General features: G+C 35.7%; 1 protein-coding gene across 56 annotated transcripts in view; it reads right to left on the bottom strand.

Annotated features, from left to right (window-relative positions):
• The window catches only part of sh3bgr (SH3 domain binding glutamate-rich protein), a 46,798-nt gene extending 25,709 nt beyond the window's left edge, over nt 1-21,089 (bottom strand). For 23 of the 56 annotated variants that reach the window (XR_015508502.1, XR_015508503.1, XR_015508501.1 and 20 more), the window contains exons 1-6: nt 20,906-21,042; nt 14,453-14,638; nt 13,966-14,046; nt 5,392-5,469; nt 1,432-1,575; nt 1,093-1,119 (exon numbers count right to left, since the gene is read on the bottom strand). Coding sequence is in view for 37 of the 56 variants with exons in the window: in XM_087282710.1 (XP_087138836.1) it covers nt 1,093-1,119; nt 1,432-1,575; nt 5,392-5,469; nt 13,966-14,046; nt 14,453-14,638; nt 20,906-20,950 (561 nt within the window). In the remaining 19 variants the exon portion in view is untranslated. Of the gene's footprint in view, nt 1-1,092; nt 1,120-1,431; nt 1,576-5,391; nt 5,470-13,965; nt 14,047-14,452; nt 14,639-20,905 lie in introns of all 56 variants that reach the window. The other 33 variants (XR_015508516.1, XR_015508517.1, XR_015508518.1 and 30 more) reach the window with 6 other exon arrangements.
• Between the last annotated feature and the right edge of the window lie 1,193 nt (nt 21,090-22,282).

The following is a 22,282-nucleotide window of genomic DNA, read 5'->3' as shown; positions in this document are numbered from 1 at the left end:
CCGCTCAGCTGTCAGGGAGGTGGTGGTTTGGTGGTGATTGACAGGGTGCGCGCGTGTGACGTGTCTCAGGAGAGATGCGGTGGGGAGGGGTGAGAAGGGTGCGCAACGATGCCTATTTGAGGACTGGGAGAGAGACGTAAGATTACCGGGAGATCATCACTCGTTTGCGGGCATCCGGAGACTCGCGAAACTTCCCGCCCTACTCATAATTCTCTCTTCATATAGCCGTATGCCTATTACATATCCATAAAACACTGTGATATAAGCGCGCTCGGATCGGATCGCTTTCTCACTGCAATCGAACCGCTCCAGGGTTCATTTCAATCGAGCCGAGACCACCTCACTCAAGCGATCTCGGAGCGATTACTTTGGCGCGGAACAGAGCGCGATTGCCCTGTTCACATATGCCAAACGAACCGCCCTAACTGGGCAAACGAGACACGTTCCAAAACGAAAGTGTAGGTGTGAAAGCACCCTAAGACAATCACAGATGAGTCGCTGACACCCTAAGATACATGGCATGCTAAATATCTGGACCTGTCAGCCATTCAGAATCATGCCGTGTAAGAGTGCTTTCACATCTGTGGTTCGCTTCATTTGGTCTGGACCAAAGGCAACAAATGATGCATTGTAGCATTTTACTGCCATTTTTCACACCACACTGATTGCTTTTGGTCCGAACCAGTTGAAAAGAACCAAAATGCAGTCATGTGACGTAATCCACATCACTCATAGGCCAGATGTCATTGAACGTATTTCCTAAACTGCTTTTCGATAGATCAGAATTATTGTGCAGGAAAATGCCAATGGAACTCCTGCAAGTAAACAAACCACCAGACACAAAATGTCTCCTTTTACTATAGAGGGACGACTGCGCTGACTGATTGCATCCCTGGTCATAGTATACTATATAGTTTGTATACATCTCTTTAGACAAACCATTCATTTCGAGAATGAAGCACGGCTGGAAAACGATGTTTAATGCATTGCAAATTGTGAAGGCGCTTCGCAAGTCACTTCAGGAGGAGGCGTGAATTAATTTCAATGCAATGAGCCTAGCTTGACATTTTTATTAAAAGAAAAAAGACTTACCTGCTCTTCCTCCTCAGCTGGCTTTCTCTAACAAAAAGAAAGGGAAATATTAAAATGAGCAAATCACACAAGGCAGAAGCACATTTACTGAATAAACCCCATACAATCTACACACTGGCAACAGAAAGCACTAGCATGAACCCAACTACAAGGACGAAGATGGTAAAGGCGGATGTTAGATGTTAATTTCAGGAGAGATTACGGGAGAACCTGAATAAAGAAAATTGAGATGGTCAATGTTTGAAGCAAAAAAATGTGATTAAATGGAGGAAGAATGAGCAGTTATGGGAAAACAAATGATGCTGAGGGGTTAAATAGAAGATTTTGATGGACAGTTACACTCTCTTCCTCTTCTTCCGCAGGTTCCTCCTCTTCCTCGTTCTCATCTTGAGCGTCTGTCTCTGCGTTCTTGCTCTCTTCGTCTTCCTCCAGCTCTGCTGTGTGTGCATCTCCATTTTGCTCAGCCTCTTTGAGTTCTATTTTCTAAAGACACACACAACTCATCTCAGGACATTCAAAATTAAAACAGTCATGACACTACAGGAAGATACCAACAGCGGAGGATCCTGGGAAGTTTTTAAAATGGAAGAAATGGTATTGAACTGGGTTTGTTTGTGGTGGAAAGAAAGGGGAAAAAATGTGATAAAGAAAAGAGGGTTTTGTCATATTAGAGCATGGGAAAGACATATGAGAAACTGCCATTATCAATCAGTTTGTAACGTTGAAACAGCCACAAAAGGACATTTCTATCTTTCAAGAGAAAATTGTAACATTTTAGTTTAAGTAACAATTCACACCATTTACTGTTGGCTTATTACCTGCTTATTATTAATATATTAACTGTTTATTAGCATAAACATATTAAAGCATAATTTTATTTTACATCTCTAAACTTACCATTACCTAAACCCAACCAACCTTACTTACTATTAATAACTAATTAGTAGTTTGAGCTAAAAATAATAGTAAATAGTTTGTAATAGTGTGAATTGTACATTAAAAATAAAGTGTGACTAATAAAACACATTTTTCAAATAAAGAAAAAGAAAGTAAAAACTTTCTAAACAAACATTAAGGTTTCAATAATTTAACTAGTAACTTCATAACTGGAAATACAAAACATATGGTTACAAGTGCAATGTACAGTTAAAGTCAGAATTATTAGCCCCCCTGAATTATTAAACCCCGTTTATTTTTTTTCTCCAATTTCTGTTTACTGGAGAGCAGATTTCTTCAACACATTTCTAAACATTATAGTTTTAATAACTCATCTCTAATAACTGATTTATTTTATCTTTGCCATTATGACAGTAAATAATATTTGACTAGATATTTTTTAAGACACTTCTATACAGCTTAAAGTGACATTTAAAGGCTTAACTGGGTTAATTAGGTTAACTAGGCAGGTTTGGGTAATTAGGCATGTTATTGTATAACGATGGTTTGCTCTGTAGACTATCAGAAAAATATATGGCTTAAAGGGGCTAATAATATTGACCTTAAAATTACTTTTTAAAAATTAAAAACTGCTTTTATTCTAGCCGAAATAAAACAGATAGTTCTTTCCCCAGAAGAAAAAATATTATCAGACATACTGTGAAAATTTCCTGAATCTCTTAAACATTATTTAGGAAATATTTTAAAAAAGAAAAAGAAATTCAAAGGGGGCTGATAATTATGACTTCAACTGTAATGGCATAATTTAACTGGGAGAAAAAAAAATAGTTAGGAAAAACTATACAACATTTGAACCTTTTTTGTATTAGAAAAAGTTAGAAGGCATGCCTGATTCTTACAAAATACACACCACACAAGGGCAAAGAATAAAGACAGCATGCTTGATGTGAAAACATTTTTTGTGGTGTCTATGTTTGGAATGGCATACTGACGTTTGACATTGTGCTCCTTACTCTTTTTTGGGGTAACACTTGACAGAGGGTTTTATTTGCTAACATTAGTTAACTAATTAACATGCACTATAATATTTGTATATCATTTAATGAACAGTTAACTTCAAACATTTGTGACCCTGGACCACAAAATCCATCATAAGTCGTTCTTCCAGATTTATTCATCATCTGAAAATATAAATAAGTTTTACATTTCGACCACCACCCGCTGGAGGGACTATGTCTCTCGGCTGGCCTGGGAACGCTTCAGGATCCCACCGGAGGAGCTGGAGGAAGTGTCTGGGAATAGGGAAGTCTGGGGTTCTCTCCTAAGACTGCTGCCCCCATGACCCGGCCCCGGAAAAGCGGCAGAAGATGAATGAATGAAGTTTTACATTTTTGATGTGTGGTGTGTTATTATAGGACCACTTTTGGCCAACACACAACTATTTGAAAATCTGGAATTAGGTGGTTAATCACCTTTAAAGTTGTAATTTTGAGGTCAAGAGTCGCATTTGTTATAATACTTTAAAATTAAATGTTAACAATAATTAATTCACTTTGAACTAACATCAACAAAGACATTTTAGCAAACAGTAAAATGGTTAATATATGCAATATATGTGACTAATTCAGGTATGTGTACAAACAAGACTCTGCTGTAAAGTGTTACTTTAACATCCAATTTCCATTTAATAAACACTTTTCATTTTTGAGCGAAAAGGTTTTAAACTATTGGAGGTTAATCAAGCAAAAGCATATGTCAAAATCAAGGATGTAATAATACATTATGGAATACACTGAGCAATTTTGCGAATGTAAGTTATACAGGGTTTCTGCAGGTTTCTTCAAATCAAATTTAAGACTTAAAGGGCACCTATGGTGAAAAATCTACTTTTCAAGCTGTTTGGACAGAAATATGTGTAGGTATAGTGTATAGACCGTCAAATTGGGGTGATATAAACACACACAGTACTTTTTTTTCAATTTAACAACATAAAAACGGTGGAACAATTGGAGCGGTTTTCAGACCGATCGCAACTTGACGTAGGAGGGCGGTCCCCCCACCTACCGAATTGATTGACAGCTGCGTAACATGTCCCGGTAGTCACATGTATAATCATATCAACAAGAGGGGACGAGCGCAAAGCAACCGGGAATAAAAGGTCTGTTCAGTTCGCTAGGATCATCAATCATCATCAAATGTGATCAAGAAGAGTGAGTTTTACAAGTTTAAAATGTTTTAAAACAGCGCATGTATGTAGTTACAGCTATTTACTTCAGCTTTACTTCATCAGCACAGCCAAGTGTCAGAACAATTATAAAAGAAGACGCTTCAATCCCGGTTTGTGGACATTAAATCAGGTTTATTTTGTAATATGACAGATATTCATACAGCAGCGGAGATTAACCTGTATCCTGTCACATTTGTGTGCAAAACATGTGCAAAGCTAAATGCGCTCTGTCTGTGTGTATCGTGTCCGTGCTGTCTATATGTGTGTGTGTATCTGTGTGTGCATGAACTTTGTAACGACATTGTGTGTGACTCATCATTGTAAATCAACACAACAAATGCACCGAATACTGATTGGTAAAGTTCTTACAGTGGTTTTTCTCACAAACGCTACGTGAGATCTGCTTCTTTTATGCCAGTTTGTTGTCTGACGCAGCCGAGGGAGGAGATTAAGGCACGCAGAAAGGCACATAGAAACGGTGGGCGGAGAGGACTAGCCTTAAAGGCGCAGTACAGCAAAACTGCCACCCAGTGCAAAAACTGTTTCAATTAGAATCTTGTAAAAGGTATAATAAAAAATCTGAAAAAAGGGGTAACCTAGGTGCCCTTTAAGTCTTTAACCCTTTTAGGACCATTATGAACGAAATTTTAGACTTATACAGGGCTAAACACTAAGGATTTTTTCTAATGGCCCAGTTATTTCTGTAAATAGTTTTTGTATTAATGTAAGATCATGTAAATTGGACAATATGTGATTGGGTGTTGGCCAGATTGGGTATTTTTACTTGTACAAACGGAAATTAAGACCTGTTTAAAATGATTTAAGACTTTCAACACAATATTTCAGTGAATTTAAGACTTTTTAAGGCCTAAAATTTAGTTTTTTAAATTTAAGACATTTTAAGACTTTTTAAGACCACACAGACACCCTGGTTATAGAGGACTTTTTGTCAAATGTCAAACAGTTCACATACTGCAGAGTCAGTGTGAGTTGTATATACCAATCCCAACATAGCCTAGGTGTTAAGTTGCTGTGAAGGACAGGTGAAAAGAAACCTAGTAAAAAAAAAAAAGCAGACGCAGAACAAACAATGAAGTGCAGGGCTGACGTGTGTCTGGAAGTGCACCGAAATAGTTATAAATGGAAAGGTTTGAATTAAGTTAAATCTGTATTACTGTTGTGTCATCATCAGGATGCTCTTCTGTGACAGATCCGTTCTGAAGCTTTTGTGAATTTTCAGCTTGTTGTGCCTCCTGCACCAAGAGAGATTTTTAATTAAAATTGAAAAATCAATTTCAATCCTGTCAGCAAGGGAAAATTCACCAAAAAAATGCTTAAAAAAAGAAAAGAAAAAAAGAAGAAATGACAAAGACAGAAAAACACACTTTCACAAGGAAAATCACTCTACTAATGTTAATGCATTGACCACCAAATAAACCCCTGGTACTTTTGTACCTTATTTTCAACCCAAGCTCATTAGAAACTCATGTCTTAGTCTACATTTTGGCAAAACGTAAATTCCGCTGCACATTTCAGATTTAAAAATCCACTAGAGGGCGTTGTCTACATTTGTCGATCTGAAATGCATTGATTAGAGTCCAGTTAGTTGTATGTTTTAGTTACATGTCCTTCTTGTACACATTCATGAGAAGGCGAAGCTTGTCGTACAGATCAGATAGAAAGGTAAACCACTGACTTAGGGCATCCTTACACTACGTACAGTTGCCTTGAACTGTGCCAAGGCACACTTGTCCTCCCTCCCTTGTCCCCCGACGGCCTGCACTCACACTACATCTGAGCCGAAGCACACCTACATCATTGATGCTGTGCTGTTCAGTTTAACAGAAAGAGAAGCGCTCTCGCTCAGCACAGTGGACATTGCTTTAGTTATATCATTTTAGTGGGATGCTTGGACACGTAGTCTAATATTTCTCTGAGCAGATCAGCCACTTTTGACGCTCATAACCAATTATAAAGTCCTCATGCTGCAGGAATTAGGAGGTTAGCTGAAGGTGCAGCTGTCATGCAGCGAGGGGTTTGCGACTTTAATAAACTAAGTTTGTGTTCATTAAACAGTAAGAATGACTAATAAATCCATATGAAAGTTCTTCAGTTTCAGGCTCAAGCACACTTTGCACTCAAACTACAAGCGTACCGCACCAAAGCCCAAGTGAACCGCGCTCTGGCACACCTGAACCGCGCCTGAGCCCGATTCAGAGCACTCACACTTCTCAAACGAACCGGGAAACGGTTCGGATAGCATAATGAGTGCGCTCTTAAACTCTTCTCTAACCGAACCAGGTGTTTTCAAAAGCAACTGTATAAGAGAAAAGTTTAGGGGTGTGAAAATGTCCACAGAATAACAGCCTGTTGTAAACACTAGCGTAGCCATGTCTGAGAATATTCACCATTTTAATTGGTCAAGGGCCACCCACTATGTTATTTGACTGACAGGTTAACCAACCAATCACATGTCGTTGTGTGCCGTGGCATGTTTTTTGAGAGGAAATCTCCTCAGAATAAGAGCCCGTCATGAAACCTTACATCATTCATTCATGAACGTCTTTAAAGGTTTACAACAGCAACAACGCAATATCCTCAATAATCTGTCAGCAAAACATATAGAAACTCAGTAGGACATGTTTGTAGACTTTGTTCTGAGATTCATTAATTATTTTGGTCACACGTTTCTACATAAATATCACGCCGACTGAGATGACAGATGAAAGTTTTCTTTGTTCTATAAAAGCAATTTTGGTTGTATTTGTGAGTGTCCACAAATAAAAAATACTACTATTTTGAACAATGTCTTTCTCGTATCTTTATGACAGAAATGACAGAATATTTGAAGGTTTTTCACTGCCATTCGATAAAAACTAGTATATCTGCATATTTGTCGACATCACGAGTTGAAGCAGTCATGCAGTACATAATTTTAGTACTCCAGTGTTTAAGTTAACTTAATAAATGCTCTTGTGAGGATTAAGTTATCCTCACAATAATAGACAGATGTGCAGGCAGTAAATCACTGATGAATAATTGTCTCAGAAGACGTTTTTACTTATATACACTGAAATTTAACCTAGAATTTGAAGACTCCTGCATGTAGGTCTATTAATGAGCACTGTCATCAATATAAACATCACAGCTTTTTATCCACCCAGACTTGTTTTTTAGGTAGACTGGTTGTGTACTCGACTCCCGGAAGTCCTGTGTGTTTAAACCAATCAGAGCACTACTGAGGATCTGCTAAAGTGTTTCCAGAAAAGTGTGGGATCTGAGGCATAGACTATACTTCCCAAAGTGTTCATTTTACATAGAAATTACAGTCAAATGCACTTTAAAGTACATTTTTACAGTTTATTTTCATTCATTCATTCATTTTCTTGTCGGCTTAGTCCCTTTATTAATACGGGGTCTCCACAGCGGAATGAACCGCCAACTTATCCTGCAAGTTTTTACTAGATGTGTCAAAATTAATTGTTTTTTCGGTGCACTGCGATGCGGACGATTCGGTATCGGTTCAGTAATAATCATAACCGGTTATTACTGACGTCATTTACCTCATATGCGCTCTGTCGCGAGGGAAGCGATCGCGAGTATTTACATCGCTTTAACTACTTAAAACTCACAATTTTACTGTGTGTGTTTGCTGGATCAGTTTTTTACTGACATATACAACAAAACCCCCTATTTCACTGAGATCGAGAGAATGAAAGTAGCCTACTCCATTTCTCTCTCTCTCTCTTTCTCACACACACACACACAGTGGCCCATTTGACCTGCTGACGTGGCTTTTCTTCTCTTCTCGGCTGTTTTACAGCGTTACTTTTGCATACAGAAAGGAGCGCGTGTCTACAGAGTTTTCTCCACCGTGTCTATCATACATCAGCTGTGAGATTGCCGCTGCCGCCTGCCGCTTATCAGTGTCACTCATCTGTGAAGAACGCAGCGCGCAAGAGCCAATCGCAACCGTTTTTTTTTGAGGGTGTGACCAATCAAAGAGGTGTAAGAGAAGACAAGGATCTGATCCTAGACAAGGATCAGAAAGTGAGCTGGATATTTATATTTGTTTATATTATTTGCTAAATGCTTGTTTTGTTTAATGTTACAGTTTATTTATCTGACTGTTTGTATTAAAAGACAAAATACAAATAATATATAAATGTATTCATACATTTTAATACAAGAAATGCTACTGTGAAGAAATAAAAACCTGTGTACGGAAAGCACCGTCAAAGCACCGTGATGCACCGAAATATCGAATTGAATCGAATCAATGGCATGATAATCGTATCCGAACCAAACCGTGACACTAGTGTAGGTTCACAGCTCTAGTTTTTACGCAGCCGATGCCCTTCCAGCCGCAACCCATCTTTGGGAAACATCCACACACATTCACACACAACGGACAATTTAGCCTACCCAATTCACCTGTACCACATGTCTTTGGACTGTGGGGGAAACCGGAGCACCTGGAGGAAACCCACGCGAACGCAGGGAGAACATGCAAACTCCACACAGAAATGGCAACTGAGCCGAGGCTCGAACCAGCTAACCCAGCGACCTACCTACTGCGCCACTGCTTCGCCACAGTTTATTTTATTTTATTTTATTTATATAAATTGCAGACTGAAGCACATTTTCCAGTGAGCCTGTGTTGATTACTTTATGATTCCAAGAAACCTGCTTTTCTATACTGGCTTTTATAAATCAAGTGATTTGATTGCTTTTATAAGAATTCATATAATGCATGTTTTGAATGAATTTAAGGTGGTCAAATGATTAAATAATTCAACTTTAGCCATTAAATTCTGTGTAGTATAACTGTATAACAGTATTTCATCATTTGCATCTACTTCAACTTTACTGAAGTGAGGTTTTGGTGGTTGGTCGATATTATACTTGACTAGGAAAAATTGGAAAAAAAAATTCAACCAGAGGCAGTATTTGCATCTTGGTTGCTTTTTGAAAGCAGTTGTTATGACATTGTTATCACTTTCAAAGAACACTGCACTTATTTGGAAATAAATTATTATGTTAAACATTTACAATTTTACAATTGTTGAATACATTCAGATAAACTCCTAAACTGGTAAGAGCACTTTTAGCTTAGCTTAGCATAGATCATTAAATTGCATTAAACTATGGGCATCTTGTTAAAACAAATTTAAAAAGAGTGATCATTTTCCTAAGCTTGACTCTAATTATACTGTTTACTGAGACCAACATATATTGAAAGGATGCCATGTTTTAGGTTGACATGGCTAGAAACTATCCTATACTTTCAGGTGTAAAGATCAAGGAACTTTCCTGCTGTATAATGGCTGCAGCAGAGGCAATGATATAGGGGAATTACCAGCCGCACATGGTCAATGTCACACATGACGTCACACGGGTTCAACCGTGCATACCGGTTGCAAAAAAGACCAGTTGCAATAGCAAACATGTCGTGTTGTCGGTGATGCCAAATTTGAAAAATAGATAACTTGAATTTTACCGTACATCACACTGCTTTTAATGCCAACCGCAGACTTTTAAGAGCTGAATGGAGTGAGGACCTAATTAAAAATGCTCGACTCTGCAGTTCTCATTTCATATTAGGGAAGTTCACGCTATGCTGTATCATAAACATTACTCTTTTTGATTGCAGCAATGATTTCAGCATAAACAGGTAAATATGGTGAATTAAACTGCGGACACTGAATGCTTAGAATGAAATGTAAAAATGAATGTTCACTATCTTACACCCTTGCGTCTGAAAAAGATTTATAGAAACTCCTCTGATCTTTGTTTTAACTGCAAAAAATCCAAAGGAACATTCCTTCACTGTTTCTGGTATTGTGACAAAATCATCTCTTTTTGGGAAAAAATACATCATTTTCTACAAGGACTCTTTCAGATAAAATTCCATTTTTTTCTAGAATTGTATTTGTTGTATGATGGAGTTGAGAATGTGTTAGAACCCCACACCAAATACCTGTTTTTTATTTTGGTCTATCTGGCAAAGAAATGTCTCCTCAGGTGCCTTCCTTTAAAATGTGGCCACTTGTTCACTTGTTCTCCACTTGAGAAACTCACTTATGACATACACCAAAAGTCAGATGACTTCTGGCAGTTATGGACACCTTTTTGGCATTACATCAATAATCTCTCCTGAATTTCTACTCTCTGGTGTATGTGTGTGTATGTATGCATATGTGTGTATGTGCATGCATATATATGTATATATATTTTGCTCCTAGCCTGACTGTATTACCATGTTTACTTGTTTGTATATTTCCCCCTTTTATATATATATTTTTTTACTTTCCCACTGTATGACTGAGACTGTATTTGTATATGCTGATGTATCGAAATAACCGAAAAAATGAATGTTCACATACCCTGCTGTACAGTTGCAGTTCGCTGTCAGAATGCATTTGTTTAGCTTGCTGATGATTACCCAGGCCTTGTATAGCTCCGTCTTATTTTCTTGTCTTTGGCTAGGCAGAATCTCGTTTTAGCACTACATTGACTACATTGAATCATGGAGCATTGTTTCTTGCACATGACCACACAGAACAAAATTGTTGGCATCCAAAGCCTTGTAGGCCTTTAACTTCTCTCTTGTAAAATCACTTGGGAGTTTCAATGAGATGTATATTTGGGGCTGAATGCTTAGCTATTTCATCTTATCCAATATCCATAAGCCGCTCACTTTAACATTAATTTTGCAGAATAACTGTGCTGATTACTGGGTGACAAGCTGTTATAATACGCTGAAAGCATTATGTAAACAATATGTAATCAATATAACTTATCTCTAATACAACAACAAACTCTGTACCGCATCGGATGTCATTACCTCACCGTAAAAGCTAGCGCTCCCGTTTTTTTTTTCCTGCAACCTCGCTGCGCGCGCATGCTGAATGTTTACCAACCGGCAGTGGTGGAAAGAGTACTGAAAAATCTTACTCAAGTAAAAGTACCATTACTTGCCTAAAAATTTAGTGTAAGTAGAGTAAAAGTATCTGTTGTAAATAGTACTCAAAGTATGAGTAAAGAGTATCCCTTTCAAAAGTACTCAAGAGTAGTGAGTATTGACTATTACGCTTTTAAAAGCTGATGCGTTTACATGTAATTTGTGCATGTAAACGTAACATTCTGTAGTGCATCAAGTTATTGCCCAGCAGGCACACAACGTCATAAGATATTAACATCAGGTTAGATTAAGGTTGTGATGTCATTCATTCATTTTCTTGTCGGCTTAGTCCCTTTATTAATCCGGGGTCGCCACAGCGGAATGAACCACCAACTTATCCAGCAAGTTTTTACGCAGCGGATGCCCCTCCAGCCGCAACCCATCTCTGGGAAACATCCACACACACATTCACTCACACACACTCATACACTACGGACAATTTAGCCTACCCAATTCACCTGTACCGCATGTCTTTGGATTGTGGGGGAAACCGGAATACCCACGCGAACGCAGGGAGAACATGCAAACTCCACACAGAAACGCCAACTGAGCCGAGGATCGAACCAGCGACCTTCTTGCTGTGAGGCGAACGTGCTACCCACTGCGCCACTGCGTCGCCAGGTTGTGATGTCAGGTGACCAAAAATCAATTTCTAGCCAGCGTCTAAGAACAACGCTATTTGTTCAATAACATCAAATGACGTTGATATTTGGTTGACTTTAGGTTGTGTTGGAAAGTGACCAAAATCCAATGTCTAGCAAACAACTTAAACCAACGTCATTTTGGCATTAAATGCTGACACTTCCATGATTTTCATGGAAAAGCAAAATGCAACCTTCTCATGACACTGGGGTAACAACTTTATTCTAACGTCATGTTGACATCTTGTGCCTGCTGGGTGTTTAAGACCATTTCTATGATCATACAGCAAACATCCGTCATCTTCTCATCAGTGACTGCATCTTTACAGTCTCTGGGTCAATGCATGGAAAGATTTTAGACATCTTGTACACTTTTAAAGCTTCCAAACAGTTTGCTGCAATTATAAAGCGCACAAGTTTTGAGGTAGAGTTGGATATCGTTTAGGGCTATTTCAATACCGGTGTTAAATCGATACTTTAAAAACGGTACCGGTGCCAAAATGGTGCCTGAACCGATACTTTTTAGCCATAAAAAATATTTTAAACATTATAATTGAACAATATAAATATTTATTTATAATCAGTTTAAAGTAAACATCAGTTCATAAGTTATATATTTGAATTGCATTAATATATTTCTTTTGATAACCCTATTTTGAGGTAGTTCATTATGATGCGATTTACCTTCTATGTGAGATTTGATTGGACAGGATTCACAGGACTGATTTTCCTAATCTCCATAGACAAGAAAAAATAAAGTAGTAACTGCAGGTTGAAGAAAAGTAGTTAAAGTACTGAGTACTGCACTAAAAATGTACTCTAGGGAAAGTAAAATTACGCATTTTTAAAACTACTTACTAAATTACAATTCCTGAGAAAAACTACTCAATTACAGTAATTTGAGTATTTGTAATTAGTTACTTTATACCACTGCCAACCGGTAATTCATCCATAGTGCCTGAAAATAGTTCCCAGCTAGGTATGACTGCAAAGTTCCTTGATTATTACACCAGAATGAGATTATAGCTCCTAGCCATATTGACCAAATTACAACTCGTGAAAGGTTTGTAACAAAACTTCCCTGTGCTCCTGAGTTGTTTTTCAAAGCCTGTAGACTTTGATGTAGATTTGTATGTACTTTTTGTAGAGAAAATCAAAGTGATGTGACATTTACAAGAAACTCTAACACTCTCTGAAACACAAAAGTAATGCTTGTGCTCATTAACTTCTAGATGTTCATTAACAGTATAATGTAGCAAATGTACTGTATTCTCCAACATAGGCTCATTCTGAAAACGTAGTCCTATATACGTTTCTGGAGACCGCAAATCATGGAGCCAGAGCTATGTTTGGCTGCATTTTATTTTTTAAACAAACTCTATGGGGCGGTATGACACTGGTCCTTTTCGCGATACCAGCCGACCGCCTACCTCCATATGGACGGCTTACCCACTGTAACCAGTTTGTCTAGATAGCTCGACATGTATGTTAGCAGACTTGAGACGCAGAATGGAGTTGACCACGACGACGGGGTTTAAGTGTCATAAAGAATGGTTCCAGAATGCAGGCAAGACAAAACCTGAATCCAAAAAATAAAATAAACAAGTAAATAACAAAATCTGAAAACGTGGTAAAAATCAGACAAGCGCTTTTCTTTTTCTGGATTGCTTTTGAAAATTGTTGGTTGGGTTTAGGTAAGTGGGTGGGCGGGTCAATCAATAAAATTGGTTGGGTTTAGGGAAGGAGGAGGGTGGGTCAGTAGATAGGTCGGTCAGTCAGTCTGTCAGTCACACAGTCAGTCAACAGCGACCTCTGGTGGGTTTATGTGAGAACAGCAGGCGCGAATGACACTTGCGAGAGAAATTTAAGATCTCAAAAGTGTACACAACGGCTTCCCGTGGATTTGCGAAAACAAAAACGGCAAAAAAAACTTACCTCCTGGGACTTATTACCCGGTCTCCAGAATTGTATACAATGGTATGTTTTCAGAATGAGCCTGGGTATTCTCAATAAGTTTTTGTCAACAGTTCATTTAATGGCCACTGAGGTCGCTAATAATAAGGATTTTTGGATTCAAAATAGTTTCATGTCAATAGAGAAAACAAACACGTACACACACACACACACACACACACAAATACAACCTTAGATCCAGGTGGAGGAGTCAGACCCAAAAATTCATAGACTGTGTTGTCCTCTTTAGCATCAAAGAATGTGTCGTAGTCCTGCAAATCAGGATAAGAAACTATCAACTATTAGCATTAAAGTAGCAAAACAACATCAACTGTGAAAGTTCAGGCTGTGTTTAGGGAACGTTAACATTTCTGTTAAACGTATCTTTAAAATAATGTAGTCAATACAAGTTATAAACACTACTTAAGCACAGTAGAGTGTGAATCTATATCTGTCACTGTCAACAAAATTCTTAAAATTTGAAACTGTTCTAGTTTTGGGAAACTGGTAAATAATGTTTGTATAATCCTATTTTTGTGTACATTTGCTTGCACTATGTTTTTGAAGAGGTTTAAGGGAGAAGTTTATTTATTTGAACTTATTTTTACCACTTTGATATGTTATTGCAACTTTTAGAAAAGTTATTTTATGAAACGCTCTACTGTAGCCGGCTCTTACCCCACAATACATCTCCTCGTTGAAAATCTGTGGAGGAAGAGGAATTCCATTGGTGGGCTTCTTTTCTCCGGGAACATTTTCCCTCATCCACGCTCGGTTATCCTCATTTGAAGCAATGTCAAGCTGTGCGTAATCGATTTTAAGAGCCTCAAGAAAGCCGACAACATCTTGCTGCTTCTTTTTGATCTGTGGCATTGGTTATAAGAGATTAATGAGTCCAAGAACTTACTTTTTTCAATTCAAAACATTACAAACTCCTAAAATGCGAATGGTAGTAGGTACATTTTTAAAAAAGCATTTTAAAAAAATAAATAGGTCAAAGATGAAAAAAGAATTTAAAGCATCAAAACAACACAAGTGTGATAAACATCTATTTAATCACCAATTAAAGACTTCAATGTTCAAAGTCAAACAATGTTTTCTGTAAAATATATGATTAAAATGTCATTTAGAGTAACAACAGTTTATCTAGCTAACAAAAATCCTCCTGAAATCCTCTCAGACATATTTAAATACAAATTAATTGCTATTTTTAAACCTTTATACCTTAATTAATATTTTTTAATCATTTTACCAATTTGTCGCCAAGCCTTTTTGCTGTTGTTGTTGTTTTTCTCAGAATAGTTGCTGGCTATTTATGTCCAATGTGTTTATTCAAGTCAAATGCACAGGGGCAAATTTGTAACACTTTTTAAAGGGATTTTGTGTAACATATTTTGTACATTATGCACCAAATGTTACAATCTTCAACTTTTCTCTTCTACAAAGTTGCTTTGAAATAGACCTCTTATGCTTAAACTGCATTATATTATGATGGCCGAGAGAGTTTAATGCGCTGCAATTTAAGAAAGCACATGCAATTACAAAAAACACCAGCACATAAAGAAACGATCCTCATCAATTTGACAGCACACGTGTTGCAAATTCTTACAACAAAAACAACTAAAGAAGCAATAGGTCACAACACAAACAACTTAAGAAACATGCAGCAATTGGTCAAAACACAAACAACTTTAAAAAACATGCAGCAATTGGTCACAACACAAATATTTTAAGAAACAAGCAGCAATTGGTCACAACACAAACAACTTAAAAAAAAACATGCATCAATTGGTCACAACACAAATATTTTAGGAAACATGCAGCAATTGGTCACAACACAAACAACTTAAAAAAACATGCATCAATTGGTCACAACACAAATATTTTAAGAAACAAGCAGCAATTGGTCACAACACAAACAACTTAAAACAACATGCAGCAATTGGTCACAACACAAACAACTTAAAAAACATGCAGCAATTGGTCACAACACAAACAACTTAAAAAAACATGCAGCAATTGGTCACAACACAAATATTTTAAGAAACAAGCAGCAATTGGTCACAACACAAACAACTTAAAAAAACATGCAGCAATTGGTCACAACACAAACAACTTAAAAAACATGCAGCAATTGGTCACAACACAAACAACTTAAAAAAACATGCAGCAATTGGTCACAACACAAATATTTTAAGAAACATGCAGCAATTGGTCACAACACAAACAACTTAAAAAAACATGCATCAATTGGTCACAACACAAATATTTTAAGAAACATGCAGCAATTGGTCACAACACAAACAACTTAAAAAAACATGCATCAATTGGTCACAACACAAATATTTTAGGAAACATGCAGCAATTGGTCACAACACAAACACCTTAAAAAAACATGCATCAATTGGTCACAACACAAATATTTTAAGAAACAAGCAGCAATTGGTCACAACACAAACAACTTAAAAAAACATGCAGCAATTGGTCACAACACAAACAACTTAAAAAAACATGCAGCAATTGGTCACAACACAAATATTTTAAGAAACAAGCACCAATTGGTCACAACACAAACAACTTAAAAAACATGCAGCAATTGGTCACAACACAAATATTTTAAGAAACATGCAGCAACTGGTCACAACACAAACAACTTTAAAAAACATGCAGCAATTGGTCACAACACAAACAACTTAAAAACATGCAGCAATTGGTCACAACACAAATATTTTAAGAAACATGCAGCAATTGGTCACAACACAAACAACTTTAAAAAACATGCAGCAAATGGTCACAACACAAATATTTTAAGAAACAAGCAGCAATTGGTCACAACACAAACAACTTAAAAAAACATGCAGCAATTGGTCACAACACAAATATTTTAAGAAACAAGCAGCAATTGGTCACAACACAAATATTTTAAGAAACATGCAGCAATTGGTCACAACACAAACAACTTAAAAAACATGCAGCAATTGGTCACAACACAAACAACTTTAAAAAAACATGCAGCAATTGGTCACAACACAAATATTTTAAGAAACAAGCAGCAATTGGTCACAACACAAACAACTTAAAAAAACATGCAGCAATTGGTCACAACACAAACAACTTAAAAACATGCAGCAATTGGTCACAACACAAATATTTTAAGAAACAAGCAGCAATTGGTCACAACACAAACAACTTAAAAAAACATGCAGCAATTGGTCACAACACAAACAACTTAAAAAACATGCAGCAATTGGTCACAACACAAACAACTTTAAAAAAACATGCAGCAATTGGTCACAACACAAATATTTTAAGAAACAAGCAGCAATTGGTCACAACACAAACAACTTAAAACAACATGCAGCAATTGGTCACAACACAAACAACTTAAAAAACATGCAGCAATTGGTCACAACACAAACAACTTAAAAAAACATGCAGCAATTGGTCACAACACAAATATTTTAAGAAACAAGCAGCAATTGGTCACAACACAAACAACTTAAAAAAACATGCAGCAATTGGTCACAACACAAACAACTTAAAAAACATGCAGCAATTGGTCACAACACAAACAACTTAAAAAAACATGCAGCAATTGGTCACAACACAAATATTTTAAGAAACAAGCAGCAATTGGTCACAACACAAACAACTTTAAAAAAACATGCAGCAAATGGTCACAACACAAATATTTTAAGAAACATGCAGCAATTGGTCACAACACAAACAACTTAAAAAAACATGCAGCAATTGGTCACAACACAAATATTTTAAGAAACAAGCAGCAATTGGTCACAACACAAACAACTTAAAAAACATGCAGCAATTGGTCACAACACAAATATTTTAAGAAACATGCAGCAATTGGTCACAACACAAACAACTTAAAAAAACATGCATCAATTGGTCACAACACAAACCAAACCACGACGTACCCTGCTGAGATATGGATGTGTTATTATGTCATGACTGTTGCTCTGTGAACTGATTGGTGGTCTTTGAAAGAGGAGTTGTTTTTCGTTTCGTATCCCGATTACACAACATAATAACACATCCATATCTCAGGGTCCCCTTAAAACATTCCTGTTGTGTTATGTGGATATTTGCAAATGTCATGACTAATTGCTGCATGTTTATTAAGTTGTTTGTGTTGTGACCAATTGCTGCGCGCTTCTTCAGTTGTTTGTGTTGTGAGAATTGGCAACGTGTGTTGTCAAACGGATGAAGATCGTTTCTTTATTTGCTGGTGTTTTTTGTAATTGCATGTGCTTTCTTAAATTGCAGCGTGTTAAACTCTCTCAGCCACCGTATTATATAGATTATTGCAACATATGAATTTTGGTGTAGATATTCATAACTTGATGTTTATATTCAGAAAACAACAGCTTTAAAAAATATTATTATAGTCAGTAAATAAAATAGTAACATCTATAGACTAATATTTGTATAAATGTTATGTTAGATAAGTGAACATCATGCTCATGTTTTCTAATTTGTATTACGTAATTTGCAGTAGGATTTACCAGCACTTTCCGGAATTTAGACATTAGGAAAAGATTCATTCCTAAAATACTTTAAATATTTGCACTGCTCTGATATGTGAACCACGAATTAAAACAAAGTTAAATGATCAGAATCATTGTATAAAAATTACATTGATTACAGCAAAATATGATTTAAGAAGGTTTTGACATTTAAAATTGTATGTTTATAATTCAGAAAACAATAGATATAGAAATAAAAAAGTATTTTAGTAAGTGATTAGTAACATCTATAGACTAATATTTGAGCAAAATGTCATGTTGGCTAAGTGTACATCATGTCCATGTTTTCTGAACTGTATAAGTTAATTTTCGGTATGATTTACCAGCACTTTCCAGAACTTAGACATTAGGGAAAGATTCATTTCTAACATACATAATTATTTGCACTTTCTAACAAGTTAAACCATGAGATAAAACAAGCTAAATGATCAAAATCATTCAATAGTATTGAATAATAAGTAGATTGATTACAGCAAAATATGATTTAAGGAGGTTTTGACGTTTATAATTAATGAAATAATATACACTGATATAAAAATAACAATAGTGTTATAGTCATTGACTAAAAAAGTAATATCTATAGACTAATATTTGAGCAAAATGTCATGTTGGCTAAGTGTACATCATGTCCATGTTTTCTGAACTGTATAAGTTAATTTGCGGTATGATTTACCAGCACTTTCCAGAACTTAGACATTAGGGAAAGATTCATTTCTAACATACATAATTATTTGCACTTTCTAACAAGTTAAACCATGAGATAAAACAAGCTAAATGATCAAAATCATTCAATAGTATTGAATAATAAGTAGATTGATTACAGCAAAATATGATTTAAGGAGGTTTTGACGTTTATAATTAATGAAATAATATACACTGATATAAAAATAACAATAGTGTTATAGTCATTGACTAAAAAAGTAATATCTATAGACTAATATTTGAGCAAAATGTTATGTTGGCTAAGTGTACATCATGTCCATGTTTTCTGAATTCTATTACTTAATTTGAGGTAGGTTTTACCAGCACTTTCCAGAATTAAGACATTAGTAAAAGATTTATTCCTAAAATACTTTAATTATTTGCACTTTTCTAACACGTTAAATAATGAGATAAAATTAGTTAAATGATCAGAATCATTAGTATTGTAAAGCTAAGTACATTGATTACAGCAAAATATGATTTAAGAAGGTTTTGACGTTTATAATTTGATGTTTATAATACATAAAACAATAGATATAGAAATAAAAAAAAGTATTTTAGTAAGTGACTAGTAACATCTATGGACTAATATTTGAGCAAGATGTTATGTTGGCTAAGTGTACATCATGTCTATGTTTTCTGAACTGTACAAGTTAATTTGGGGTAGAATTTACCAGCACTTTCCAGACATTAGGAAAAGATTCATTTCTAACATACTTAATTATTTGGACTTTCAAACAAGTTAAACCATGAGATAAAACGAGTTAAATGATCAGAATCATTCAATAGTATAGTATAATAAGTACACTGATTACAGCAAAATATGATTTAAGGAGGTTTTGACGTTTATAATTTGATGTTTATAATTCAGAAAATAATATACACTGATATAAAAATAACAATAGTATTTTAGTCATTGACTAAAATAGTAACATCTAACGACTAATATTTGAGCAAAATGTTATGTTGGCTAAGTGTACATCATGTCCATGTTTTCTGAAATGTATAAGTTAATTTGGGATAGGATTTACCAGCATTTTCCAGAACTTAGAAATTAGGGAAAGATTCATGCCTAAAATACTTTAAATATTTGCACTTTTCTTACATGTTAAAACATGAGATAAAAAATGTTCAATGATCAGAATCTTTAGTATTGTTAAATAAGTATATTGATTACATCAAAATATAATTTAACGATAAATTGATGTTTATAGTTCATGAAATAATATAAAAATTAAAATCGCATTATAGTCATGCAAAATAGTAATAATGTATTATTAACATTTTTGAAAAAAAAATACAAATGTTGGAAAAAGTGTACATTATGGCCATGTTTTCTTAATGTTACAATCTAATTTAAGCTAGGATTTACGAGCACTTTCCAGTACATTTAAAGCTTTAGGAAATTGTGAATTCCTTAACAACTTAATTTATTAGCACTCCCCTTTGTTAAACATATCAAAGTAGCCTAGCTTAAGAAGTTAAATGATCAGAATTATTAGTTTTGCTCGTGTTTTCTTAAAACCAAGCACAAACTCGATAAACAACACTTCTCATTCGTCAGCGTAATGAGTAAATCCTGAAAGTTTCATGTTTAAAGCAATCGCTTCTGCAGCCTGGAATGTGATCTCAGAGATATTTAAGGAAACTGGCCGAGCTGCAACTGTTATTAGGTCACTCAGGAGTATTTAAACAGTCCCGAAGTTAACACTATTTTGTTTCTAACTTTCTACCAGCTACATCGATTGCTTATTACTGCAAATGAGCATTTGAACAATCGAGTCATAACGCGATCTGTATAAAACAGAAGCCGAATCAACGCGCCTCAGCTCAGTGACCTGTTGAATGACTGAACAAAAAAACACTTGCTGTCCCTGTTTCTTACCGCCGTCGATCCCGAGGAGGATGCCAGGAAGACTTTAATGACCATTTTGTGGATAAGCGATATTAAATGAGCTGTAAAAAGGGTATTTAAAGACACAGCGATCCTCCTCGCTTTGACTGGAAAGCACACGGCGCAGCAGCCCCGACTCTGTCTATTTTTGTCCCCGGTGCATCAGCATCATGTGGCGGGATTGGTGCGTTTGTCCCAGCACCGTCTGAGTGATTGGCAATTTCAGCTGTCTGTCCACATCAAGAGCTGCTAAAGTTAGTTAACGACCTGCATGTATGGACATAGGTGCTTTTTTTCAGAAACTTGAAAACTAAAAATTGGAAATTGTGTTGCGCCCTTTTCTTAGTTTGTGGAAGGGCCCTGATTTTAATTATTAGATCTCTCCAGATTATTGCTCTATTGAAGTTTTTAAATCTATAAGAAAAGCCCAAAGCACGATACCAACTCAATGAAACAGTAAACACACCTAGTCTGGTACAAAATCCACCTTCAAAATGTACTTAAATAAAGCAAGGTATACAAATGTATGAAATAAAGGTTTATTTTAAAATAAGCTTGTCAAAAAATTGAAATAAACATCAAAAGTCAGCATTCAGTTTGAGTAAAGCTCAGAAAGTTGTCTAAATAAATTTAAAACCCAAGGGCAAATTAAAAAAAACAGTTCACTGGAACCCGAAAAGCAATCCAGAACTGGAGCTACGGTCCACAGAGGAATGGAAGAGAATCACAAAAATGATTCATTTGGATTTACTAATTTTTTTAAATATAACTGGATGGCATCAAATTATATTGGCTGAATCTAAACAAACAAATGAAATGTAATAATGTTTTACTTCATTTGATTGTTTAAATTCAGCCCATAAACTCTTTGCAACCGGTCAGCCTACCTGATAAAAAAAAAAAAAAATCCAATAAATCTTCTTTTTTTTTTTTCAGTTTAGGGTTCGGTTTTCTGGATGTTGGTAGGCTACTTTTACAAAACCCCAGGTAAGATGATAGTGAAAAAAATGCAAATAATTATCACCATTAATAACATGCATTTTATTAGATTTGGATTTCCCTATTAACATAAAAAGTTGCACAGTTAGACAGTTATACAGTTGAAGTCAAAATTTTTAGCCCTCTTGAATTTTTGCCCCTTTTATTTTTTTCCCAAATTCTTTTTAACTGCATTTTCAACACATTTCTAAACCTAATAGTTTTAATAATTCATTTCTAATTACTGATTTATTTCATCTTTGCCATGATGACAGTAAATAACATTTTACTGGATATTTTTCAAGACACTTCTGTACAGCTTAAATTGACATTTAAAGGCTTAACTATGTTAGATAAACTAGGCAGGTTGGGGTAATCAAGCAAGTTATT

This window comes from Danio rerio, chromosome 15, assembly GCF_052040795.2.
Source record: "Danio rerio strain M-AB ecotype USA chromosome 15, GRCz13ab, whole genome shotgun sequence".
Taxonomy (NCBI): domain Eukaryota; kingdom Metazoa; phylum Chordata; class Actinopteri; order Cypriniformes; family Danionidae; genus Danio; species Danio rerio.
This window is presented reverse-complemented; position numbering and strand designations above follow the sequence as displayed.